This window comes from Candoia aspera, chromosome 4 (genome assembly GCF_035149785.1).
Source record: "Candoia aspera isolate rCanAsp1 chromosome 4, rCanAsp1.hap2, whole genome shotgun sequence".
Taxonomy (NCBI): domain Eukaryota; kingdom Metazoa; phylum Chordata; class Lepidosauria; order Squamata; family Boidae; genus Candoia; species Candoia aspera.
In genome coordinates, this window is record NC_086156.1 from 483,920 (window position 1) to 506,718 (window position 22,799).

At 58.5% G+C, this 22,799-nt stretch overlaps 1 protein-coding gene across 2 annotated transcripts in view; it reads right to left on the bottom strand.

The window, feature by feature from the left end:
- The window catches only part of KCNH2 (potassium voltage-gated channel subfamily H member 2), a 57,292-nt gene extending 35,098 nt beyond the window's left edge, over nt 1-22,194 (bottom strand). The window contains exons 1-2 of one of the 2 annotated variants that reach the window (XM_063303179.1): nt 22,012-22,194; nt 18,535-18,765 (exon numbers count right to left, since the gene is read on the bottom strand). In XM_063303179.1, coding sequence (XP_063159249.1) covers nt 18,535-18,765; nt 22,012-22,087 — 307 coding nt within the window. In that variant the 5' untranslated portion in view covers nt 22,088-22,194. The remainder of the gene's footprint in view (nt 1-18,534; nt 18,766-22,011) is intronic. The other variant, XM_063303178.1, reaches the window with a different exon arrangement.
- Nucleotides 22,195-22,799: the final 605 nt, after the last annotated feature.

Genomic DNA, 22,799 nt, shown 5'->3' on the forward strand with positions numbered 1-22,799 from the left:
TCGAGGTCTGGACCGACCACCGGAACCTCGAGGCCCTCCGAACGCCCAGACGCCTCAGCCCAAAACAGGTCCGATGGGCCCAATTCTTCAGCCGCTTCAACTTCCAGCTGAAGTTCATGCCGGGTAAAAAGAACTTCCTGGCTGACGCCCTTTCCCGACTGCCCCAAGATGAAGAGCCCGCCCCAGACACGATTGGGACGGTCCTATCCGCTTCCCAACTGGGGATGGCTGTGACCACCCGGAGCGGCGCTCGGAGGCAGCACGACTCTACGGCGCAACCGACGGCGGGACAACCTGTGACCAGACGACGCCAACCGCAACTACCAGGGGGGATACGCACGGACCTCGCCGCCGCCCTCAAAACCGACCCCTGGTTCCTGGCAAACCCCGACAAGGTAACAATGGCACAGGACCTGGCATGGGGGGAAGGCAGAATCTATGTCCCGGACTCGCAACGCCAAGCGATCTTGCATAGATCCCACGACACCAAGCAAGCGGGACACTTTGGGTTCCTTAAGACCCTGCACCTAACAAGGCGTCAATTCTGGTGGCCCGCGCTAAGACGGGACGTGAAAGCCTACGTAGCGTCCTGCCCAACGTGCGCCAGAGCCAAACGGGCACCAGGCAAGCCCTCGGGGCTTTTACAACAGGTGGCAGAACCCTCCCGCCCATGGGAGGAAATCTCCATGGATTTTATAGTGGACCTCCCACCCAGCCAGAAGAAAACGGCCATTTGGGTGGTGAAAGACTATTTTTCGAAACAGGCCCACTTCATCCCCTGCACATCGGTCCCGTCCGCACAACAACTAGCCAAACTCTTCCTCATCCACGTGTACAGGTTACACGGATGTCCCGCACGTGTGGTGACCGACAGGGGCACACAATTCACTTCTAAATTCTGGCGGGCCTTCCTAAAGCTGACGGGGACCCAACAGGCCCTATCCACTGCCTGGCACCCCCAGACGGACGGAGCCACAGAGGTCCTCAATGCCACCCTAGAACAATTCATACGCTCATACACCAACTACCATCAAGACGACTGGGCCGAACTGCTCCCGTTCGCCGAAGTCGCATACAACAACGCCGTTCACACGAGCACGGGGAAAACTCCGTTCGAGGTAGTCTCGGGGCGCGACTTCGTCCCCATACCGGAGCTACCACAACCCCCGGGACCCCAGGTGGACGCTAGTGACTGGGGACGGAAGATTGCGGAATCGTGGCCAATAATCACGGCAGCGCTGAAGGAAGCACAGGCGGCCTACAAAGAGCAGGCCGACAAGCACCGGCGCCAACAACCGATGTTCCAGGCTGGGGATATGGTCTACCTATCCACCAAATTCCTAAAGTCGCCCCAACCCTCGAAAAAACTGGGGCCTAAGTACATCGGGCCGTTCTGAGTCACGCAGATAGTGAACCCAGTGGCAATACGCTTGGACCTGCCACACAACCTACGGAGACTCCACCCGGTATTCCACACCAGCCTCCTGAAACCGGCAACTACCTCTCGATGGCACCCAAGCACGCCACTGCCCTCACCAGTGATGATCGACGGCCAACATCACTTTGAAGTAAGGGACATACTCGACTCCCGCAGGCAACGGGGAACTTTACACTATTTGGTCAGGTGCAAACACTTCCCCCACCCAGAATGGGTGGTGGCGCACAACGTTAACGCGCCTGACCCGACCCGGGCTTTTCACCGGGCGTACCCCGACAAGCCTAAGGCGAGACAAGCAAACCGGCACCTGCATACCCCCTCCCCCGCGGGCCCCCCCGCCTACCGTGCCCCAAGGGAAAGGGCCCCCCCAAGCCCGCGACTTGGGAGGACCTCCCCCCCCGCCCCGGGCCCACGAGGCAGTGACAAGCGGTCGCCAGCACCCTCCCCCCACCCCGGGCCCACGGGGGAGTGGCAATCAAGTCAACAGGGCATCCTGGGGGCAACGCCCAGGAGCACACATAACAAAGGCGACGCACTTAGAATAAAAATAAGGGCCCTACCTGGAGCTGTTAAGCACCCGACCAGCCACGCCTCTCTCCTCGCCGAACTGAGCCAAACAAGCAGGGTGTGGCCGGAGCATGCGCACGCCCAGGGTGTGACCGGGGCATGCGCACTGGGAACACACCCTAGATGGACACGTGGTAGAGGGCGGAACAAAGGGAGGGGCGAAAACACTCCGGCGGGAAATTCAAAAAAAAAAAAAAAAAACACCATTTTGACAGCTCTCCTGGTAAAAAACCGGAAAGCCGGGGGGGGGGGCACTATTCGGACAGGGGGCAGTATGTCATGAGTGCCGTTGAGCTGAAGACATCAGCGCAATGGCACACATGACAATAACGAGGAAACGGGAAGGGGCTCAAGATAAGCAGCCATCAACTCACAAAGACGAAAGAAGAAGATACAATGGCTAAGCGGATCGCGAGGCACACCCAAGCTGTTAGCGCTAGCGCAACAGGGATCGCCCAGCTGACAGCAATCACCGGATGAATAAGGAAACCGATGATGGGCGATCCCGGAGCGCCAGCGGGGCCTCGCAACCCCTCACCTACCGGCAAGACAGCATGTTGGACAAAGGGGGGGTGACGTAACCTCGGGTGAGGGGGCGCTGACCGGCGCGGGGTATTTAAACCCCGCACCGGCGCGCTCCTGTCACTCTCAGCTTTTTTCTACAACTGTAACTACGCTATGAATAAACCAGAGCCTGCTTCAACTGAACCAGTGTCTGTGTGTTACTCGGCGGTAGGCAGTGCATGACACTGCCCCTCCCAGCTCCAAATCGGCCTGGAGGCATGCAGGTCTCCCACCGTGCCAGGAGATCTCTCTGCTGCAGTGGACGGCCACTCTGGGGCAGCAGGTGCACAGAGATGCCCCTTCCCCAGCACCATCTGCGATTGATTCTGCAGGGAAGCCTGGAGTGGGATTCTTGCCCTAAACAGGGGTTGGGCTGGATGTCCTCAAAGAACCCTTCCAATTAGGAATTTTTGACTTGCCTGAGGCGGCACTGGATCCAAGAAGCTACCAAGGGATGAAAGGCATTTGCATATGCAGAGTCTTTCTGCGGCTGGACGTTATAGGGGGAGCCAAAATCAGGAGGAGTCCAGCAATCTCTGTCTCAGCAGGACAATGATGCCAGCATGGGAATCAGACCCTGCAACAAGTCCTGATATCTACTTTGCCCGCCCCCAAAAAGAACCGTCATGGGCCCTACAACCTCACACACAGTACTAAGGGTGCCTTCATGTGTTCTTCCCCCAGCGTGATCTCTGCTCCCCTCTGCCCACCAGATCCCTCTGGATTCCGCACAGGACAAAGAAGACAAGCTGAATGGGCGCAAGTTTGACATCAGGGCTCAAAATGAGGACAGGGCATTATCAGGGCATTTCAACCTCCCAGGACACTCCACAGCAGTCCTCAAAATGACCATTTTGGCAAAACAGGGCCTTGACAGCACCATGGAGTGGGAGGTGCCGTTTCTTGCCTGCAGGCGGCAGTGAGTAATCAACGGCCAACGTGGCACTGCAGCCTTTCAAGTCCCTGAGCGGCTGGGCAGAGACTAGAGAGCAGCGCTTGGCCTGGAGGTGCGGGGGGGCAGCTCTTAGCAGATGCTGCCCCGGGTGGAAGAATGAAGCCACAGTGGGTGTTCTCCTAGGCACCTTGGCAAGCGGCACTGGCGCTGGGAACCTTTCACTGTTTGCTCAGCAGCTCAGAGCTGGCCTTCTGCCCACAGGTGGCAAGCAGGCACATCTGTGCTGGCCCCAGCCTCGCAGCTGTGTTGAGTGAAGGTAACATGGACCCCCCCACTCCACACGCATGCCTGTTTCCTGCCAGTCTCATAAGAACATCGCTGCAGCAGCAGTGCCTGACCTGACTAGGCTAGGCAGAGTGCAGGAGGCTTTTGAAAGGGGTTCTGGCACTCAGCTCCCTGACAGCAGCTGCCCCACAAATTCTGCCACCTGCTCCTCAGATGTGATGACTGGCTTTTGCCAAATAGTCACGAAGCAGCCTGATTCCCACTGCAGGCAGCAGTGGAGAAGCAGCGGAGAAGCAGGCTCGAGCAAGCCCACCAAGCCACACAGGCAAGGAAAACTGCATCCACCCCACCCCACCCCAAAAACCAAGCCTGCAGCTCCTTTGGCCCGAGCAGACACTTGAGCCACACCTTAGCCTTCAGGAATTTACTTGGGTGGGTTGTGCTCCTTGGAAGTGGAAGAGAGACGTCAGGATTCCTCCCAAAGGCCAACCTAGGAGCTGCCTAGCTGGACTTGCTAAGCAGCACACTCTGCACATGCTCAATGACATTCCTGTCTTTGTAATTGCTAGTCATGCTCCTGGGTTGCACTTTGGCACAAAAAGCAGTTGCGAATCCCAGAGGAGGAGAGGAAGGGCGGAGAGGAAGGGAGGACCGAGAAAGGAGAAAAGGTTAAGGAACAAGACGCCACCTCAGAATCAAGGCACGGCACAGGGGACAGCGTGGTGGGGGCGAAGGCCCGTCTGTCCTGGGACCACTCTGGGGATGGGTCAGGGTCTCTGGGGGCCATGAGAGTGCTGGGCGGTCTCCCATCCACCCCCATTTCTCCAGCTGCTTCCAGAGTGCTCCTGCCCCCTCGCAGTTGCATGTGGATGCCCAACAGGAGGATGGGGGGGGGGGTTTCACACACACCTGCCACCCTGGGCATGTCTGCTCCCCTGAACCTGCCCCCTCTGTGCATGCCCTTCAGCAAACACCCCTCACAGGCCCTCTCCCACAGCAGGGCCCGGGCAGTGAGGATTCGCCACTCCCCCCACCCCAGCTGCGCTGGCCTCAGGCCGCTGTTTGGATTCCATTTCTAATTTTGTTCCAGGCTGACCTGGGACAGCACTCATTGCACCCCTCACGCCCAGGCTGCCCTAATCAGGAGGGAAGCGCAGGCCCTCTGCCCCCTCCCTTGGTCAGCCTGGAGCTGCCCACCACCTCCTGGGGCCCCCTGCCAAGGCGGGTGCAAATGCTCCAGAGGAGGAAGAGGAGGAGACACCCTCCCCAGCAGCGTGGCCACCCTGCCCTCCGCACCCAGAAACAGGGCACTGCTCCTCCCAGTTGGAGGTGCTTGGAGAGGGCCCTCCACAAGAGCAGCCCACAGGGGCTCTTGAGCGCCCTGCAAGAGGGTGGCTGTGCTCACTCCAAGCCAGCAGGAGGGCATTTCCAGGGCTCGCGCAAGGTGAAGGTTGGAACTAGTCCAGCCAAGCCTCCTTTGCCCCTCCAGGACCATGGATGGGCCCTTCCCAAGAGCTGCATCCCAGCCAGGCAGGGGAAGTGCCCCTACTCCCCAGTTGGGGCAGCTGCCACCTTCCAGCCTTGGCAGAGTCTACTCCTCAGCTTCTAATTAGCCCCTTTGCCAACGCGCTAAGTGGAGACACTGCGGCTGATTCTATTTCGGGGCGAGAGAGGCCTTTCTTATTTTAAAACAAACCCAGATTTCACAGGGAAAGGTCAACGTTTCCCCTCTCCTTTGTTCACAGCGTTCCCCCCCCCCCTTTAACAGGATCAATTTCAAAGTGAGGCCTCCCTGCCGTGCCTTCCTTTGGGGGCTCTGTTCGCTTCATGCCACTGCAGATGGCAGGGTGGGCTCTTCTAAAAGCAGGACCCCGCTTCTGGCTGGAGCAGCAGAAGGGAACCAGGCCCCGCTCTCTTGGATGCACCGTCCCCCTCCCTCCAGAGGGTGGCAGTCGGTCTAACAAGCTAATGGGTTGTGTCCCCCCTCCCCCAGGGTTTGCAGCAGCTGACAAGCTGCACAGAGGCAAAGAGAAAGGTCTGGCTCAGCAGATGCAGGTGGTTTTCCATCAGAGAAAGGAAGGATCCCCCCCCCCCCGCTACTCCACAAGGCATGGCACCCACTCTGCAGCCTGCTATTGCTGGCTAGTCAGACAAGGACGGGCCCAGGTGCAGCGAGGAGGGTCAGAACACAGAGGATGGCCTGGCCAACTGTCCCAAGGGGCCAAAAACCTCAGAGTTGGACCTCACTGACCCTCACTGGTGGGGGACTGGGCCAGTACACAGGGGAGCCGAGGAGGGGCCTCCTGTGGGAGCACCGGCTGTGGCAGCTCAGAACCGAGGAAGGGGCCAACATCCAGGTCCCGAGGACCAGAATGAACCAGCTACCCCTGCTTGGTGTCACCCTTCCCAGGATGGCTTGGTCAGGCACCAGGCTCCTAAGGCTCCAGAATGGAACCACCACTGCCACTGCTGCAATGTACCAGTAGGACCTCCGAGCACATCTGGATGGAATTGTGGCGGTCTCAGCCAAGAAGAGCTGCACCATCCCAGTGGCCAGACTGGTGTCCCCCATGAGATTCGCCAGGCTCAGCCCAGGTTTAATTTTAAACACCTCTGAACCTGCCAAGCCCAATAATGCCCCAATCCTCACCCTTATTCCCAGATGCCCTTTGAAAGAAAGGCAGCCAGGGTAGTTGAGTGGCCTCGGCATGCTTTCTCTCAGAGAGAGGATGGCCAGCATGTGCGGAAGAAGATCTGATAGACTGATACGCAGGTATCTTGTTTACAGGCAATTAATTTAGGGAGCAAATTCAATTACAGGCAGTCCTTGAGTTACGATAGTAATTGGGACAGGAATTTCCATTGCTAAGCGATGTGGTTGTAAAGTGCGACATCATGCGACTGGATCGCTTAGCGACGGCAATCCTGGCACTTCCTATTGTTGTCATTATTCAAATCCCACCCGTCGTTAGGTGAGGACCCACCCTTATCAAGACCACTCCCGGCTTGGTCCCTCCCAGCTCCCAGCCTCGGTAAGGTAAGGGACTGCCTCATCAACTCCCCCACCCGCCTATCTCCGCCCCATCTCTGCCCTTTTGGCCACCTTGCGCTCTGCTGCCTCTGCCACCCCGCCAAAGCATCGTGAGAATGGAGAGCAGAGCGAGCAGGCTCAGGAAGAAGGGCTGGCACAGCCAGCAGCTGCCTTGCATAGGCCCAGGCTGGGCGAGCCTCATCAGCAACCAGAAAAAGACGGTGAAGGCCAGCTGGGGGCAGCACGGCCAGCAGGGCGGCACAGCCAGCAAGCACAGGGCGGCAGGGGCAGTGCACTATGGCACTGGGGTGGCTGGCTGCGGGACCAGGCTTGAGGTGGCACTCCTTGGTGGCAGCGGCAGCAGCACTGGAGCTGAAGTAGAGGCCCAGGGGCAGTGGCAGCCAGCTGAGACTGCTGAAGGCCCTGGTGTCTACTTTAGCCCCAGCGCCACCACCAAGGATTGCCGCTGTGCAGGGCAGCTAAAGGGCAGAGATAGATGGGTAGGGGGAGTTGAAGCGCCCCTGCAGTTGTAAGTGAAGGCAGGCTGCCAAGTGCCCGAATTTTGATCACGTGACCACGGGGGTGCTGCAATGGTCATAACTTTAGGGACCAGGCATAAGTACCATTTGTTCAGCACCCTCATAATTCCCGTCGGTCACTGAATGAACAGTCATAACTCCAGGACTACCTGTAGTACAGCATACATTTTCCTGACTAGACTGCGATTGTCGGCTTATACATATGCGCACATTCATTTAGAGTCGCAAGCACAATTTTCTGGGGTGGGGAGAATCTCCACGATTGGTTCTACTTGGACTGGGGAACCTGTGACCGGCAGGGTGCGAGAGCTGGCCCGTGCACTGGCTCTGGCTGGAATCACACTTTTTTTTTATCCTTTTCCTTTGAGGCAAATTCAGAGCCGTTGGCTGAGACACAGGCAGCCCCTCATTCCTGTGAGTGCAATCCCCCTTTCCAGACACAGAGGATGTCTCTTCCGGAGGGCTTTGTGCCTCAACAGCTGTGAGCATGGGCATCCGCCAGGGGTGGGGGGGGGAAAGCAACAAAACTGCACCCCTTGTGCATTTGCATGTGGAGCACAAAAGGGTACAGCTTGCATCATGCTGTCAAAACACACATTTCATCCTTTGGCACCATCAGGGTTAGGAACTGGGCAAAATGGTGGGCAACTATCCTGCTCCTGGAGTGCGAGGCCAGCCCTTTTCTAGCAAAGACGTTGAATGCAGGCTGGACTCCATCCAGGCCTGGGCTCAGCCCTCAGCAGCTCTGGGGGTGGGGGGCAACCCCAACCCCATGTCAATCGGGGTGGCGGGCCTTGGGGGAAGACCAGTTGCATTGCAGGAAGAAAATGGGCCCGACTCTTTTGCTCTGCAGGAGAAGGAGGGGGAGGGGTTGCTCCAGAGCCTCCTCATTTCAGACCTCAGAGAAAAGGATCGGGGCTGCCTTCATGCATTTCACACTTGGCAACACGGTTTGGGGGGGGGGTGAGTCAGAGGCCACGTGCCTGTCTGGGGAGGGGCAAGCGTGATGGGCAAGGATTCCCTGGCAGTCTTGCTGAGCGTCCAAAGGGAGGCAGGGCTCCTGCAGCAGCAGAGACGGCTTTGTTTACCCGCTTGCTGGAACTGGGCTGACATGAGGAAGTGCCCCTGGAGAGGAAAGCCGCCTGGCACGGAGGGCCCCCGGGGTGGCAGTGGTGAGCGTCCGGCCCCCAGCTGGCCCAGCGCCCGGCCTCCGCCCCAGAAGGGAAGTGAAAAGGAGATGCAGCACTGGCCTGGGTGTGTGGGGCGGGTGCCTCTCCTGCTCTGCCCCTCAGCAAGGGCCTCCCCCTGCCCCCCTTCCTTGATCCACCGCCCAGAGGGAGGATGCCTGCCCGGATGGAAATACAACCCCCCATCCCACTCAAGCCTCCCTACAGCACTCTAAAGTGCAGTGCCTGAGTTCCTACGCTGCGTCCTCGAAGGCAGTGTTTCTCCACCTTGGCAATTTAAGAGGTGTGGACTTCGACTCCCAGAATTCCCCAGCCAGTATGCTCTAAGGGCTTCTTACCACCACCCTGATGGTGGTAAGAAGCCCTTATGAAGTCCAGCCCACATCCTGCTGCCTGCAGCCAGGCAGGGGCTTCTGCCCAGGCTGCTGGGCTTGTGGCTCCACCCTCAGGGGAGCGGAGAAGCTACTGCGGCAGACAGAAAGCCATTTCTGCAATTACGGTTACCAGGATGCCTCTCAGTTTACGAAAGAATCCACCCTCCGGATCCTGGCCCAGAGTCCTTGCCATCCCAGACCCTTCACAGCAGAGACAACTGGGCACCGCAGGGCAGCATGGAAACAGGAACAGGAGGCTGAGGAGCTGGAAAGCCCCGCTGCAACCTGCAACACCCCCCAGCCAGCCCCAGAGCTGTTCCATAGCAAGGGGGCCTGAAGGACCAAAGGACTTGCCAGACAGCCTGACCAGGAGGGAGATGGCCAAATATTCCCCCACCCCCACATATCATTGGCAGGCCACAACTGTCATGTTGGGGCAGGCTTGGGGATGGGGAGAGCCCAGCCTGGACCCCTCCTCTGACTCTCGCTGCCTGGGTCCAAAGGGTGGGGAAGCATAAGGCACCCCTCTCTCAATCGGACATTACCAGGGCCCGGCGAGAGGGTCCTCAGTGGGCAGAGAGAAAACCCAGTTCAAGGACACGCAGCTTCAAAACGTCTGCAGGTCCCTTCACTGGGGAATCTTTTAACAGAACAACGGCTCCCTTTCCCAGGTGAAGACGGGCAACCTTCCAAGCCCCACTCGCTCAGCACACCTGCCCATGGGGACCCGGGAGAGCAAAACACTTCCTCATGCGCCAGTGTGGAGTGTTATTGCCCTTCTGCATCAGTTCTCAGGAAAAACAGGTAATTATTAGGTGAGTCTCCACTGTGAACTCTCCATTCCGGCTTGATAGCTAAATTTTGTGCTGCCACAATGAAAACAAGGCAATGGCTGACGCAAGGCCGAATTCCCTTGCTTTTCCTTTTTAAATGTGTTTCTGTGTGATCTGCTGCTTGCCCGTCAAAATAAAACTATGGATTAATCTTAGCAACCGACACATATAGGCGTCAGAGGAGGGAGGCTGCCGAAAGGGAAGTGGGCCTGTGCATGGGGGGATCGCCTTAGGCCTCCAGTCAAGTCAGGGCCACAACTAGGGGGGCAACCGGGGCATGTGCACGCTGGTGGGGTGCTAAAATGAGCACCAAAATGGGCACGGAATCCATGTTTGCCCCGGGTGACACAGACCCCGGTTGTGGCCCTGGGTCAAGTGTTCCAGGACAAAAGTGCAAGCCCCACCCCAGAGTTCACCCCAAAGGTGAAAAAAAGCTCGCTCTCTGACTTGCCCCCCCAGATGATCATTACAGGGTCGGGAAAAACACACATTTCTGTGCTCAGCCTTACCCATAACACAGGGGTGACTTTGAGGCAGGGGCGCTGGTTCGCATCCTGGCTCTGGCTTGGCCCTGGTTTGCGCCAGTCCTCTTTGACCATCACAGAAACGGGGGGGGGGGGGGAACCAGGCAAGGCTCTTGGAGTTCCGGCGGGCGAAGTGGCCCCGCTGCACCCTGCAGCTGGGGACGCAGCACCCCTCGCCCTGGTCCCAGCCTGGCCAGAGTCCAAGACTCCTGGAAGAGCGGAGGGGGCCGGGGCAGGCGGAGGCCGCGCAGAGCGGCCCGGAGGCGGAGGGCCCCCGCCCTGACCAGGAAACTGGTGGCCCGACCCCGAAGCTTTGCAAGCGGGGACAAGAGGGGGGGGGTCGGCGACGGGTCCACGGTGTGGCGGGAGAAGCGGCCTCTTCTCGGCCTCGCCCAGGGTGGGAGAGGAGCAGGGAGTATGGCGTCCCCCGAAGGGGGAGGAGGAAGGGCGGCAAGCGAGAGGCAGCCGCTGGCCCCAGGAGCCTCGAGCCCCCGAGGCCGGCCGAGCGGGAGGCGCGGGGCCGCCCCGCCTGCCGCCCGCCCAAGCTGGACGAGGCGCCGCCGCTCGCTCGCTCGCCGCAGGGAGCAGCCGCGTAGACAAAGGCCGCCGCCGCGGCTGGGGAACCGTGGCCGGCCGGCCGGCCGCAGGCAAGGCGACGCCCGCGGTCGCGGTCCTGGCTCCGCAGGTGACCCCGCGTCTCCGCAAGGGCCCGCGCCGCTCGCCCCGGGGACTGCCGGCAGCCCCCTCCTCCCGCAGCCGCCCTGAAGTCAGGAAAAAACGGGGTTAGCCACGCCCCACCGCCACGCCTGGCTGACCCCCTAGGAGAGGCCGCTACGGGGCTCCATCGCACGGAAGAGGCCGCGGGGGACGGCGGCAGGCCAGAGCCGCAGCTACGGGGAGGGCACAGCCCGGAAAGGGAACCCGGAGCAAGACTGGGCCAGCTTCCCGGCGGCCACCCCGCCCCCGCTCGCGGTCCTCCGTGGAACAGGCCTCCGCCCTGCGCCTCCCGAGGCAGCTGCTTCGTTTTCGAGCGGGACCGTCGTTGGAGCTGGCCTAGAAGGCCCGGGTGTGGAGCCCAGGTTCCCTGCGTACTTCTTCCCCGGGGTTATCAGCGGCAGTCTGCAAAAATCCAGGCAGCCGCTAGATGGCGGCAGGCCAGGGTTTCTGTGCGCCCCCTAGTGACCGCCCCGAGTACCGCAGCCAACGTCTTTACAAAAAGCTGGGTGGACTTTCTCCGCCTTCTCCCTTTCGACCCTTAGAAGGGGAAGCAAAACGGGGACTGCCTTCCAGATGCAGGCTGGGTACAAGGGAGAGGGAGGGCAAGCGTGTGTAATTGCCCCCCCCTTTCGGGTCCCGCTGTCTGAAGCAGCCAAAAACCACTCCACCTCTTGGGCAAACGGGTTGGGTCAAAGAGCGGGCAAGGCTCTCCCATCGTTGCTAATTGTCCCTCGCTAGACACCCTGCCCAGATTCGGGGCGCTCTTTGCTCCTGGGGGGTGGTCTTGCCAGCACTTCCCTGGATCATCTCCCCTTTGTGGGAATCAAGAGACCCCAAAGAGTCCTCCGGGCAGGTCTGAAGGAGGCTGACGGAAGAAGCCGTTCCCTTCCGCGTTCAGCCGACGCATCGCACGGCCGCCTCCCCCCGTCCTTAGGCCCGCTCAACGCCCCTCGCCTCTGCTGCTCCCAAGCCGGGCGCCGCTCGTTCCCCCTCTCCACAACTCCAATTTATTTATTTATTTACTTACTTACTCACTGTCCCGCCTTTATTATTTTTACATCTTTATAAATATATATTTATATATTTTATATATATATATATATATGTGTGTGTGTGTGTGTGTGTAATTTATATATTTATAAATTTTATAATTTGTAATTTATATATAATTTTATAATAAATAAATAAATAATATAAATTATAATATAAATTTATACATTATAATTGTAAAATTATATTAAAATTAAAATTATATATATTATAATTGCTTGGAGCGGAAGGGACGCATGTCTGATCCGCAGGAGACAAAACTGGCCGGGAGAGACTGCCATTGTCTCAGAGGGCAAAAATAAAACCCAGAATGACCTTACAGAGTTAGAGAAGCCAGCCCCAAATTGCAGAATGAACTTCAGCAGAGACCAATGCCAAGTTCTTCACTTGGAAAACAGATAGAGGGTGAGGGGGAAAGACCACTGAAAGGACCTGGCTAGAGGCAGGGTGCGATGTGGGTCCAGAACAGGCAGACGGGACCTCAGGCTCCTTCCACAGAAGAAGAACCGTTTCCGCACCGTGGAAGTGGCAGTTCCACCTTATGTTGCTTTGTTCAAACCCCGCCTGCTGCATCCTGTTCTAGGCACCAGATGACATCGCCACAATAATGAGGTTATATTACACTATTATAATGTATAAAATTATATTATAATATTTATTATATTTATTATAATTTTTAATATTGTGGCACGCACTCTGGACCGCCAATTCCAGGGCAAGTTTTATGTGCAACCAGAGAGCTGTGGGACACACATTCTGCAATATTTTAATAATTTAGTAATTTTAATATGGTTTGAAGACATTCTCTGTCTCACTCACCTTTTAATTTTTCCTCTTTTATCTATTTCTATCTTTTGTATTTTTTAACGGTTTTTTTATGATTTTTTATTTGTAAGCCGCCCAGAGTCACTTTTATAGTGAGATGGGAAGTGTATAAATTTAATAAATTTTAAAAATGACCATTTTATATCCTGCTTTTTCTCCAGGAGTTTAGGGTGACATCCCTTCCCTTTATGCTCTCCACACCTATTACAGGCAGTCAGGCGATATGAAACAGGTGACCCAAAGTCTCCCTGGGAACAGGGGAGAAATCAAAATTTAGGTTGCTTTTAACTCAGGCTTATTTTTGATGTAATAAATAAACAACTGCGCAATTATCCTTGACAATTTAGACTCCTCTGAATTTTTCTATGAAGAAAACGCAATAGGAAAAAGTCAGTACAAACACACATATATTCTTGAATAAGACTCACAAATCTATGAGCTTTATACTATGGAAACTGGCAAACAAAACACACATTTCAAGAAACATGATCAAAGGGACCTATTCTAAGCCTCCAACCAACTGGTAGAAGAAAAGGACAATGTAAATTTATGAATGGAAAACTGGGAAAGAAAGAATGTGCATCTGACCGATGCCCACCAAGAAGGCTGCAGCAACGGAAGCTCAGAGGATGGGGCGGGTGCCGGATGGGATGCGCCTTGCCTTCCTCCAGGCCTGGCGCGGCATGGCTGGCACTGCAGAGGCTGCCCTGGAAGGACAACGCCCTCTCCCACCACATTCCTGTAGGAGGAGACGGCACGTGCTCTGGACTGCTGGTTCCAGGGCAAGTTTTATGTGCAACCGGGGAGCTGCAGGACAGCCAGCCAAGGCAAGGGCGGTCTTTGGCAGTAGGGCAGAGTTACTGCAGTGACGTGCCCGCCAAGCTCCAGGCCTCTTAACTCGAGGGCCTGTCTGCTAGTGATGGATGTCAGCTTTCACACACGCCCAAATAATCATCAATCTCCGGAGCGCCATGCGTGCTGCTCCGGCATCTCCACGGGGACTGCCAAAATATTAGGCAACTCCACCGGGTGGGGGAGGGCTTGGCAAAGGGGATCCCAACTACCTTCCAAGCTGCGTTCCTGATCAGATGACATCCCCACATGCTCTAGCTGGCAGGAGCAAAGGGCCAGGCTAACAAACGGAAGCAAGATGCTGGCGCTTCCAGTGTTCAGGATCCAAGCAATCGCTCTCCGGGAGGTGCTAGGAATGCCTCTCCCACACCTTGCTACCTCTGACCCCTCTCCCCAGCTTGCTTTGCTTTGCCATCCCTAAGGGTGCAGCTTGGCTCAATTGCTTTGATCACCTATGGCTGTTTCCCCTCCTGGCACAATGAAGTTTGCAGAGTGCTGGGGCCAGACTCCTTTTCCCTGTGGGGTCGCAGGCGACTGACTTGCCTGGGGACAGGTGGCTGCACAAGGCCCAGGTGGCTGCAAGGCCCTGGAGCCCCACCTGGACAGGCACCATGGCTTCCTAGGGGATACCCCTGTGCCTAACTGAAGCTGCAGTTGTTGCAGGGGCCTCTGGACAGACCAAGCTGGCACCACTGCCCATGGGCTCTCAGCAGGGGGAAGGCTGTTAGCTTCTAGGCATGGATTCAGTGCAGGCCCAGGGCCCCACGGCAAGACCATGATCCTGGCGTGGCCCTCCCCACCTCCACTCACCACAATCCCACAATCCAGACAGGCTGCCCACAGCTTGCAAGAGAAGGGAGCTGGGCAACAGGCACAGCTGGCAGGAGGCCAGAAGGGGATCCCTCCAGAGCCAGGGAGGAGCCAAGGCCTCTCACGGAGAGGGAGCCCTCTTGTCCTTACTGGGAAAATGAAGCAGGCACCGGGGACATGAGTGTTTTAGCCCAGCACCTAGAAGTCCCGACAGCTGCCTCCACCTTCCAAAGGGCTAGGGTTAATTGGAAACGTGGGTACAAGGAGCACAGAAAACCCCACAAGCTGAATGTGCTGCCACTCTGGCTCCTGGCATCTCCTCTGGCAGCAGGCAGGAAAGGCCCCCTGTGAGCCAGAGGTTGTGCAGGCCCTTCTGTGCAGATCAGCCACTCGGCTGTGCCCCTCCTCCCCCCGCTGGAGGAGGAGAAGAATTTGAAATATTTTCCCTCCACTTGGGAAAAGTCTGCACGCAACAGCAAGTGGGTGTCCTTGATGGCGATCAGTTGCGGGCCCAACCTAGGAATACCCCTGCCCACCCCCAAATAAACGTTTGGAGGTCTCGGTTTCAAGCCAGCATCTTCTGTGGTTCAAGTGGTTCTGCCATCCTGCTGAGAGGACCAGAGGGCTGAAGGGGTGAGTCTGCAGGCTTGCCAGTCCCCAAATCATGAAAGCGGGACAGAGCCAGCATTCTCACTCTGCACAGCGGGGTGTTAATGGGCCATTTCCCTCCCCAATCTAAGAACCCCGACTGCCACCACCCCCCCCCGGAAAGGAGGGAGACGCATCCTGCCTGGCTGCACTAGCGGGTGTGATGCAGCGGCTGAGGGTGAAGCTGCCTGAAAATCGCTGAACGTGGTGCCCTCCAGACCACGGCTCCCGACCCCGTGGACCCACTGCCACTCCCTTTATGTGACAGGGGCACCCGCAGAGGACACAGCAGAGCAATCGACTTCTCTCCTGGCTAGGCAGTTTTGCATTTTAAAAGAAAGGCAGGAATAGGCCAGGGATGCTCTTCCCCATGTAGGGGAAATGGGCGGTGATAAAGTTTGATAAATGAATAAATAAATAATGCTTACTTGTCCCTTTTTGTTCTCATGCTGAGCTGCCAAGGAGGAAGTGGGAGACGGGGCACACTGGGGCTGGGCGAGCGCCTGTCTGTGTTGTGGGGGAGGAATGGGTCTCCCCCACACCCCAACAAACTGCAAAATAAATGAAGCACCATTTGCTTAACAGTGCTGCAGTGCTTAAATGCAGAGGCTCTTCCCCTGGGCCTGAATCCCAATCCGTCAACAGGAAATAATGGACCGGAGGAGTAGAACTTTTCAAGAAGGGGGTGACGTGGGACGCAACTGGTCGAAGAAGTGGGTGATGAAGATCGAGCCACCCTTGCACCCTCAGCACCCTCGACACTACGGAAGGCTCCTTCGGCACAGCCGAGCCACCACTATCCTTACTGCAACATCTGATAAACTGAATGATGAGAAAGGAGGCTGGGACAGCAATTAATAACTTGCCAATAGAATTTCTCACACCATTAAAAAGCAAATGAACAACATCAGCTTGAGCTTTAAAAGAGTGCAATCATGCTGCTTAAGGAATTCCAAGAGTGAATTAATTCATGGAACCTGGATGCAAATGCCAAAATAGAGTCGTTGCAATATGAGATGGGTGGTGAAGAAATATGATAAATAAAAGAAATAAATAAATAAACAGGCCAAAAACAGGACAGGAGCAGGATTGGATTTAGCTTCTTCAGACACTTTTTGAAATAGACAACTGTTTCCTTTAAACTGGCTTTTGCAATCACAACTAACAACATCGAGGACAAATGCTAAATAATTTTGGATTGGATCTGCAAAAAATGTGTTCATGCACCAACCACTTTATGTAGCAATGTCCAGGGTCAGATCATTTTAAAACTTAAAAAATACAAATCGGCCAGACAGTCATACAAGAAACATTTGTTGGAAAAGAAGGAATGTATCCTTCAAATGTGGCCTTCAAACACATACTGTTTGACACATTCTTTTGGAAAATTAAGAAATGACTGGGGGGGGGGAACACTGAGCTGCCTTGAGAAATCAGTTCAGTTAGTTTGCAAATTAAAACAATATGGTTAATAAGTAGAAACAACCCAAAATGTTCCGAAAATTAGTTACTTCTTTTCTTTTTCTTTCACATTCCACTGTACCAAAGCACTGCCGCCTGTCTCATAACGTTTTCCACTGCTGATCAAAATCTTCACGCCGGCTCCACCCAGCGATGGCCCCTTCACCCAGACGGAACCAATGGGCCTCCCGGAGCCGTCTCCTTGGGCATTCCGTAACGGCCAGGCCGGAAGGGATTTTGACGTTGGCGACAAGTTTAAGGATGGAGGCGGCCAGGAAGGAGGTGGTAACATGCGTGCAAGCGCACACACTTAAGTGCAAATAACTAAATAACTAGACATTTCACATATTTCTGGGGTACCACGGCTTATACACCCTGCCAGCAGCAGACTTCCCTGTGTGGCCCTGGTCTTGGAACACGGCTCTCCCCAGGCAGCCCCATTCTCACATGATTTGGTCCACCTGGATCCTCCTCCCTCGTCTTCCTCTCTCCATAGCTACAGGGTCCTGGCGTTTTCTCACAGGGAGGGCACTTGAGACCCCTGGGGTCATTGGGCTTCCAGCTCCAGCAGCAGCTTCTTTCCCACAGGCAGAGATACCCCAGATTTGAATAGAAGCATTGCAGTGCTGGCCCCATTCTTTTCCATCGCTGTTTTGTGTTTTTGAGCATGGCTCACAGCCATCCACTTCCCTCTGAACATGTCTAGTGAAGGGAAGCCACCATCCGCCTGGGCAAGAAAAGTGTTTCTGGCCTTCCTGCAACTCCAGTCCATGCTTGTGCCCTGAACCCTGAGCCTGCGCAGACGGGCTGCTGAGGCCTCCTTTCAGGCCTCAGAGGCCCTTTCCCTGCAGCCAGGTTCCCTCCTCTTCCCTGGCACAGCACGAAAGGGCAGGGGCCTGAGGAGTACTGCCCCGTGGCTGGTCCCTCCTCCCTGCCTTTCCTGGACAACTCTGGCTGAGGGCGCAAGGCCAGGGGTTCTCTTGCCGGGCTTTCCTGTCCTCTACTTTGGCAGGTTGCTGGTACCTGGCTGGGCATCTCCAAAGCTGAAATAATACAAAACAGAGGCAGAGGAGGTCTCAGGAGCAGGACTTGCCATGCTTGGCAACTAGCTGGTTCTTGGAGAGGAGAAGAGCTGGGATGGACCAGTGGCCAGGCACCCATTTCTTATGCCAACAAAGGAAACCAGCAATGATGCCCAACTGCGCCCAACCCTGTCTTCTTCCCCAAATACCCCTGTGGAGGTTCGTTCTCTTATTGGGAGCCTGGAGAGAAGCAGGTTTTAAAGCAGGGGGGAGCCAAGATAAGCAAGGAATCAGCAGACAAGTGGCAATGGGGGGGGGGAGAAATGCTGCTGGAGAAATGGCTGCAGCAGAGCCCACGAGTGACCAGAGAGGAGGGGGCATTCCTGTGGCCCCCTCAAACCTCCCTCTGGTCATGCCCATAGCTGGTCACCTGCCTTCACCTTGAAGATGAACGGCACAGGGCAACAGATTTGACAGACCTTGAGGCTGCCACTGGTTTACGGTAGAATAAGAGGGGAAATGCTCCTTGTCCAGCATTATGGCCAATGTGAACGTAAGCTTGTCTCACTAGGAAGCGTGACAGTTGTGTCCTAGGCACGGGGGAGGGGAGTGCGTGCTCAAGGCATGCAACACAGTCAAGTCCAAGTGGGGGCAAGCCAAGGGATGAAATTGCCTGCCCCCCAAGTCATCTCTTCTCCAGGCTCAACCTGCCCAGTCTACCAATCTCTCGGTTCTGAGTTCGGACTGAGTTCCATCCTTTGATCTGCCGCCCAGCCCTTCCCGGACTCAGTTCCAGCTTGTACATTTCAGCACCGAAGAAACCCAAGAAATGTGATGGACAATTGGACTGAGGTGGCCTGGTTCCAACTGCCAAAAGCTGCTGGAAAATCCCGCCCCCCCAAGAGCACTCACCGTCCTTCCGGTAGAAGCAGATCTCCACCTTACGCTCCTCAGAGCCCAGGAGGGCCTGTGCAATCTGCGCCGTGGAGCTTGTCTGGGTGCGCGGCCCATACAGGAAGTCACAGGTGCACGGCTTCTGCATGACCTCAGCCCGGGTGTAGCCACAGAGGTCGCAAAAGCCATCATTGCAGTAGATGATGGCGCAGTTCTCCACGCGGGCGTTGGCGATGATGAACTTGCGGCCTACAGAGAAAAGAGGGGCAGTGAGCCAGAGGGAGCCCCGGGCGGCCTGGCCAGCTCTGCCCCGCATCCGCTTCCCTCCAGCCTGGCTCTGCCCATGTCCAAGACGCATGGCCCGGCACGGGCCTAGTAAATCCATCAGGGAAGTGAGGTGGATGGATGGGTAACCTGGGCTGCTGCATTTTCTCAGGGCATGCATGGCACACATGCACACACTCAAACACACATGAAGACCCTTTGCCTGAAGACTGCCCTGTTGACCAAAGGCCCAGGAGTAGGACCAGAAGCCGCTTTCAGAGAGGCAAGCCCAGCTTCTTGTTCCCCAGGCTGGTGGAGGAGAGGGCACAGCACCCTCCTGCCCTCTCTGCTTGGCCTAACCAGTGCCTCCATGAAGCACACACATACCCACCTGGCGGTGCTTGCCCCCCCCCTCCTCCCAAGTCCTGTGGAGACGGGGCACCCTGCAGCTGCACATGCCTGGGGAGCGGGGCCCCACCAACCACAGACCAGGACTTAGCCTCCATCCATCTGTAAGACAGAAGGGAAGAGCTCAGAGGGAGCCGACAGTTGGGGGTCTCCCAGGACCCAAAGGCATCTTTGTTCTGCATGTGGGGTGGCTTAGCTATGTGAGAACGGGGCATCAGGGAGCCCAGCATGCTGGTCCTTCAGGGAGGACCACCTCCCACCTGCCTTTCAATGCCCAGAGGTGTCCTGGCACAGGCTCACCTGCAGCCCTGGACCAGCCCTCCTCGCTGTTGGAGGGAGGCCCCAAGAAACACAGCACCCCAGCAAAGCAGCAGGGTGGCAAATGCCACGCCACACCCGGGGTCCCTGGCTGGAAGGTTTTCCATCTGAGGACTCAGGGGAGGGGGAGGGGGAAGGCCGGCAGGAAGTCATTGGTGGGGTCAGAATCTTCGAGACAAATCCATACCTTGCTGGGCAGACGCTGTGTGAGGCCCAGCCAGCTGTCCCTGCCTGAGCAGGGAATGGGGCCTTTGCAGAGGTCACCCACTGAGCACCAGCACGCAAGGTCCCGGCTGACGGGGCGTTTCTGTTGGGATCGGCAGCAGGACAGGGGGGGGGCGGGGGGAGTGGCCTGAGGCTGAAGGTGAGGCCCTGGCCTTGGATTCCAATCCTGCCACCAGGCATGCTCTGGACAGCTCCTTTCTGCCTCTGCTTTCCACTGGGAGGATGGGCATCGAGGCCTCTGCACCATCCCCAACGTGTGCCCTCCTTGGTGTGTGGCTGCAACCCAAGGTGCTGAGGCTGGGCACGCACTGAGCCACAGACTGGGCCCCAGGAGCCTCCTAAGAGCAGGGAAAAGATCCTGCGCTGCTACCCTTCAGCCAGGGAGGACAGAACCCATCGCCAAGCTGTGCCCCTTGCGATCCAACCCTTCCCGCTGGAGATGGGTGGAGAGGTGGGCCAGGAGAAGATCATCTGCAGGCAGGGGGGGATTGCTCAGGGAGGGGGCACAGCTTCAGGCAAAGGTAAGAGCTACTGATGCTCTGCTTTGCCTAGAAGGGAGCTGGCTCTTCTGCCACGAGGAGATGGCCCACAGCAGGCCAGGGACCTTCTGGCCTAGTTTGTCTCAAGGCCAAATGGCCCAGGTCCAAGCACCCTGGCACACCACCTGGCTGGCAACCCTGCTTTCCAGGCTGCCTGAAGGTGGCTGCACAGGCAGGTGACCAGCAGCCTCTTCTGTCCTGACCCATTGATTACCCCCTGGCCCAGGAGGACCCCAGCCTGAGGGGCAGGCAAGCGCCCAGCTCCCTACCCAGATCTCTCCCCAGTGCCCCAGCTGTCCCCGCCCCAACAAAGCGATTTGAAGATGCGCACCGTCAAGTTCAGAGAGAGCGCCCTCTGCACATGCTCAGAACGCCTGTCTCCTCTCCTCTGTCGGCGCGAGACCCGGCGCCAGCTTCCAGCCCCCTTTCCGCGCGGCTCCCTGGAGCCCTCCCCTACGCCTCCAAAGGCACCATCCCGGCCCGCTCTTGCCTCCACCCGCGGCCTCCTCTCCCGCGAGCCGCCGCCGCCGCCGCCGCCAAGTGTGCGGCTGGCGCGCGCCCATCCCTCCCTCCTCCCCTCTCTGCCTCCCGCTCGGCCTCCTCCCGGCGCGGCAGCTGTTGAGCCTCTGCTTGCGCGCCGCGCCGGGCGCCCCGAGGCCACGTCTCGCCCCCCGCCCGCCTGCCGCAGCGGCCTAGCCGGAGCCCCGCGCCGCTCGACAGGGGCTCGGGAGTCGCGCGGCCGCCCCCCCCGCCCGTGCCGCGCCAGCTAGCGGGCGGGGCTGGGCTGCCCGGCGGAAGCCGCCTAGCCTGGGAAGCCCAGACCCTCCCCGAGGCTGGCAAGGAGAGGGCCATCCCCGTCACGACAGACGGACGAGGACTCTCCCAGGGCCTACGGAGCCCCTTCCTCCCCTCGCCAGCCGCCGCCGCGCCTGCCCCTCGCAGACCCCCAGGTGCCCCCGTGCCCAGACAGGCGGGCAGCTCCGCTCCGCCGCGCCTCTCCGCGCGCCCCTGTCGCCCCCCTGCGCCGCCGCCGGCACCCGTTCAGGCCGGCAGGCCGCCATCCTGCTGCCCTTCGAACCCCCGGAGGCCTGTATCGCTTGAGTCTCCTGGGACGGGGGCATTGCCCGCCCCGCCTCGCCCTCGCTTACCCACCCGCCAGAAGGGGCCCTTTGGCGCCCGCACCCACGGGGCGCCCCCTCCCGGGAGCCCCGCTCCACCTCGCGAGCTCCCGCTTTCCTGCACCCGCAGCAACCTTTCCCGCCGCTACACGCCGCTCCCCGGGCCCCCGTTCTCTGCCCCCTCCTCTTAAGGCCGCTTCGGAATACGGAACCGGCGCCCAGCAGGGAGCAGCCCCGGGAGGGCAACCCAGCCCCTCGCGCGCACCTGCCCGTTCTGACGTCCTTCAGGGCCAAACCTGTCGGCTCGCAGCACGGACCTCCTCCCTTCTCCCGCTTCTCCCGCCCCCGGGCTTCCAGCTTCCAGCTCTGCGTGGCTGCAGTCGCACCGACCGACCCCCGGGGAGATCGGGGTGGCGGGCACGGGTCCGCGCGCAGCCCGCCCCGCGCCAGCCTCGGCGCTCGGGCACCTTGCCTCAGCTGGCCCCGGGAGAGCCCGGCCTGCAGCCCGCGCCGCGCCTCCCCAGCGCGCCGGCCCTTCCCTGTGCAAACGCCCCTCGGCCGGGCCCCGCGTCCTCCCCCACCCCGCGGGACCCCCGCGCGAGAGGGCATCCCCGGCCACTTACTCTGGCCCTCAAATTTGCGGATGATGGTGTCCAGGAAAGTGTTCTGGGGGGCCACGTGCCCGCGCCGGACCGGCATGCTGCAAGCCCATGGGGGAGGGCCGCCCGGCGCCCGCCCCCAAACGCATCCAGGCGCGCCGACGACGGCCACGGAGCGGCCCAGCGCTGGGGCCCCTCAGGCCGGCTCTGCTTCGCTGGGACGGGCAGGCCCGCTGTCCCGGAGCAGGGGAGCGACCCGCAAGGTCGAAGGGCTCTGGCGGCGGTGGCGTCCTCTCGCTCCCAGAGGCTCTCCGGGAGGGGCGAACGAATCCCAGGCGGCCGGGCAAGAGTAGCCAAAGCCGCCGGCGAGGAAGGAAGGAAGGGCCCCTCCAGCCCGGCCTGCGCCCCGGGGAGCTCCGGGCCGTCCTTCGGGGGCTCCGGCGCCTGGAGTGGATGGTGCCCTTTTTCCCTCGCTCTTCCCTGTCAGCAGTCCGGGCCCGACGGGGCGGGGCGGTCTCGGCGCACTGAGCGCCCAGCAAGCCCCTAAGCCGGTGTCCAGGCCGGCACCCCGCTCAAGCGAGCTGTCTGCGGCGTCCGGGTCTCTAGCTCGACGGGACGGGCCGCGACGGGCTCGGCTGGCGGCAACAGCAGCAGCGGCGCCCTTATTTAGGCAAAGCCGAAGGAGACGGCGGCGGCGGCGGCTAAACAGGCTGGCTTGAGAAAGAGAAAGAGGGAGGGACCGAGCCAGGCAGGCAGAGCGGGAGGCGGCGGCGGGGCGCTGCTGTCTCGGCGCTGCTCCTGCTCCTGCTCCT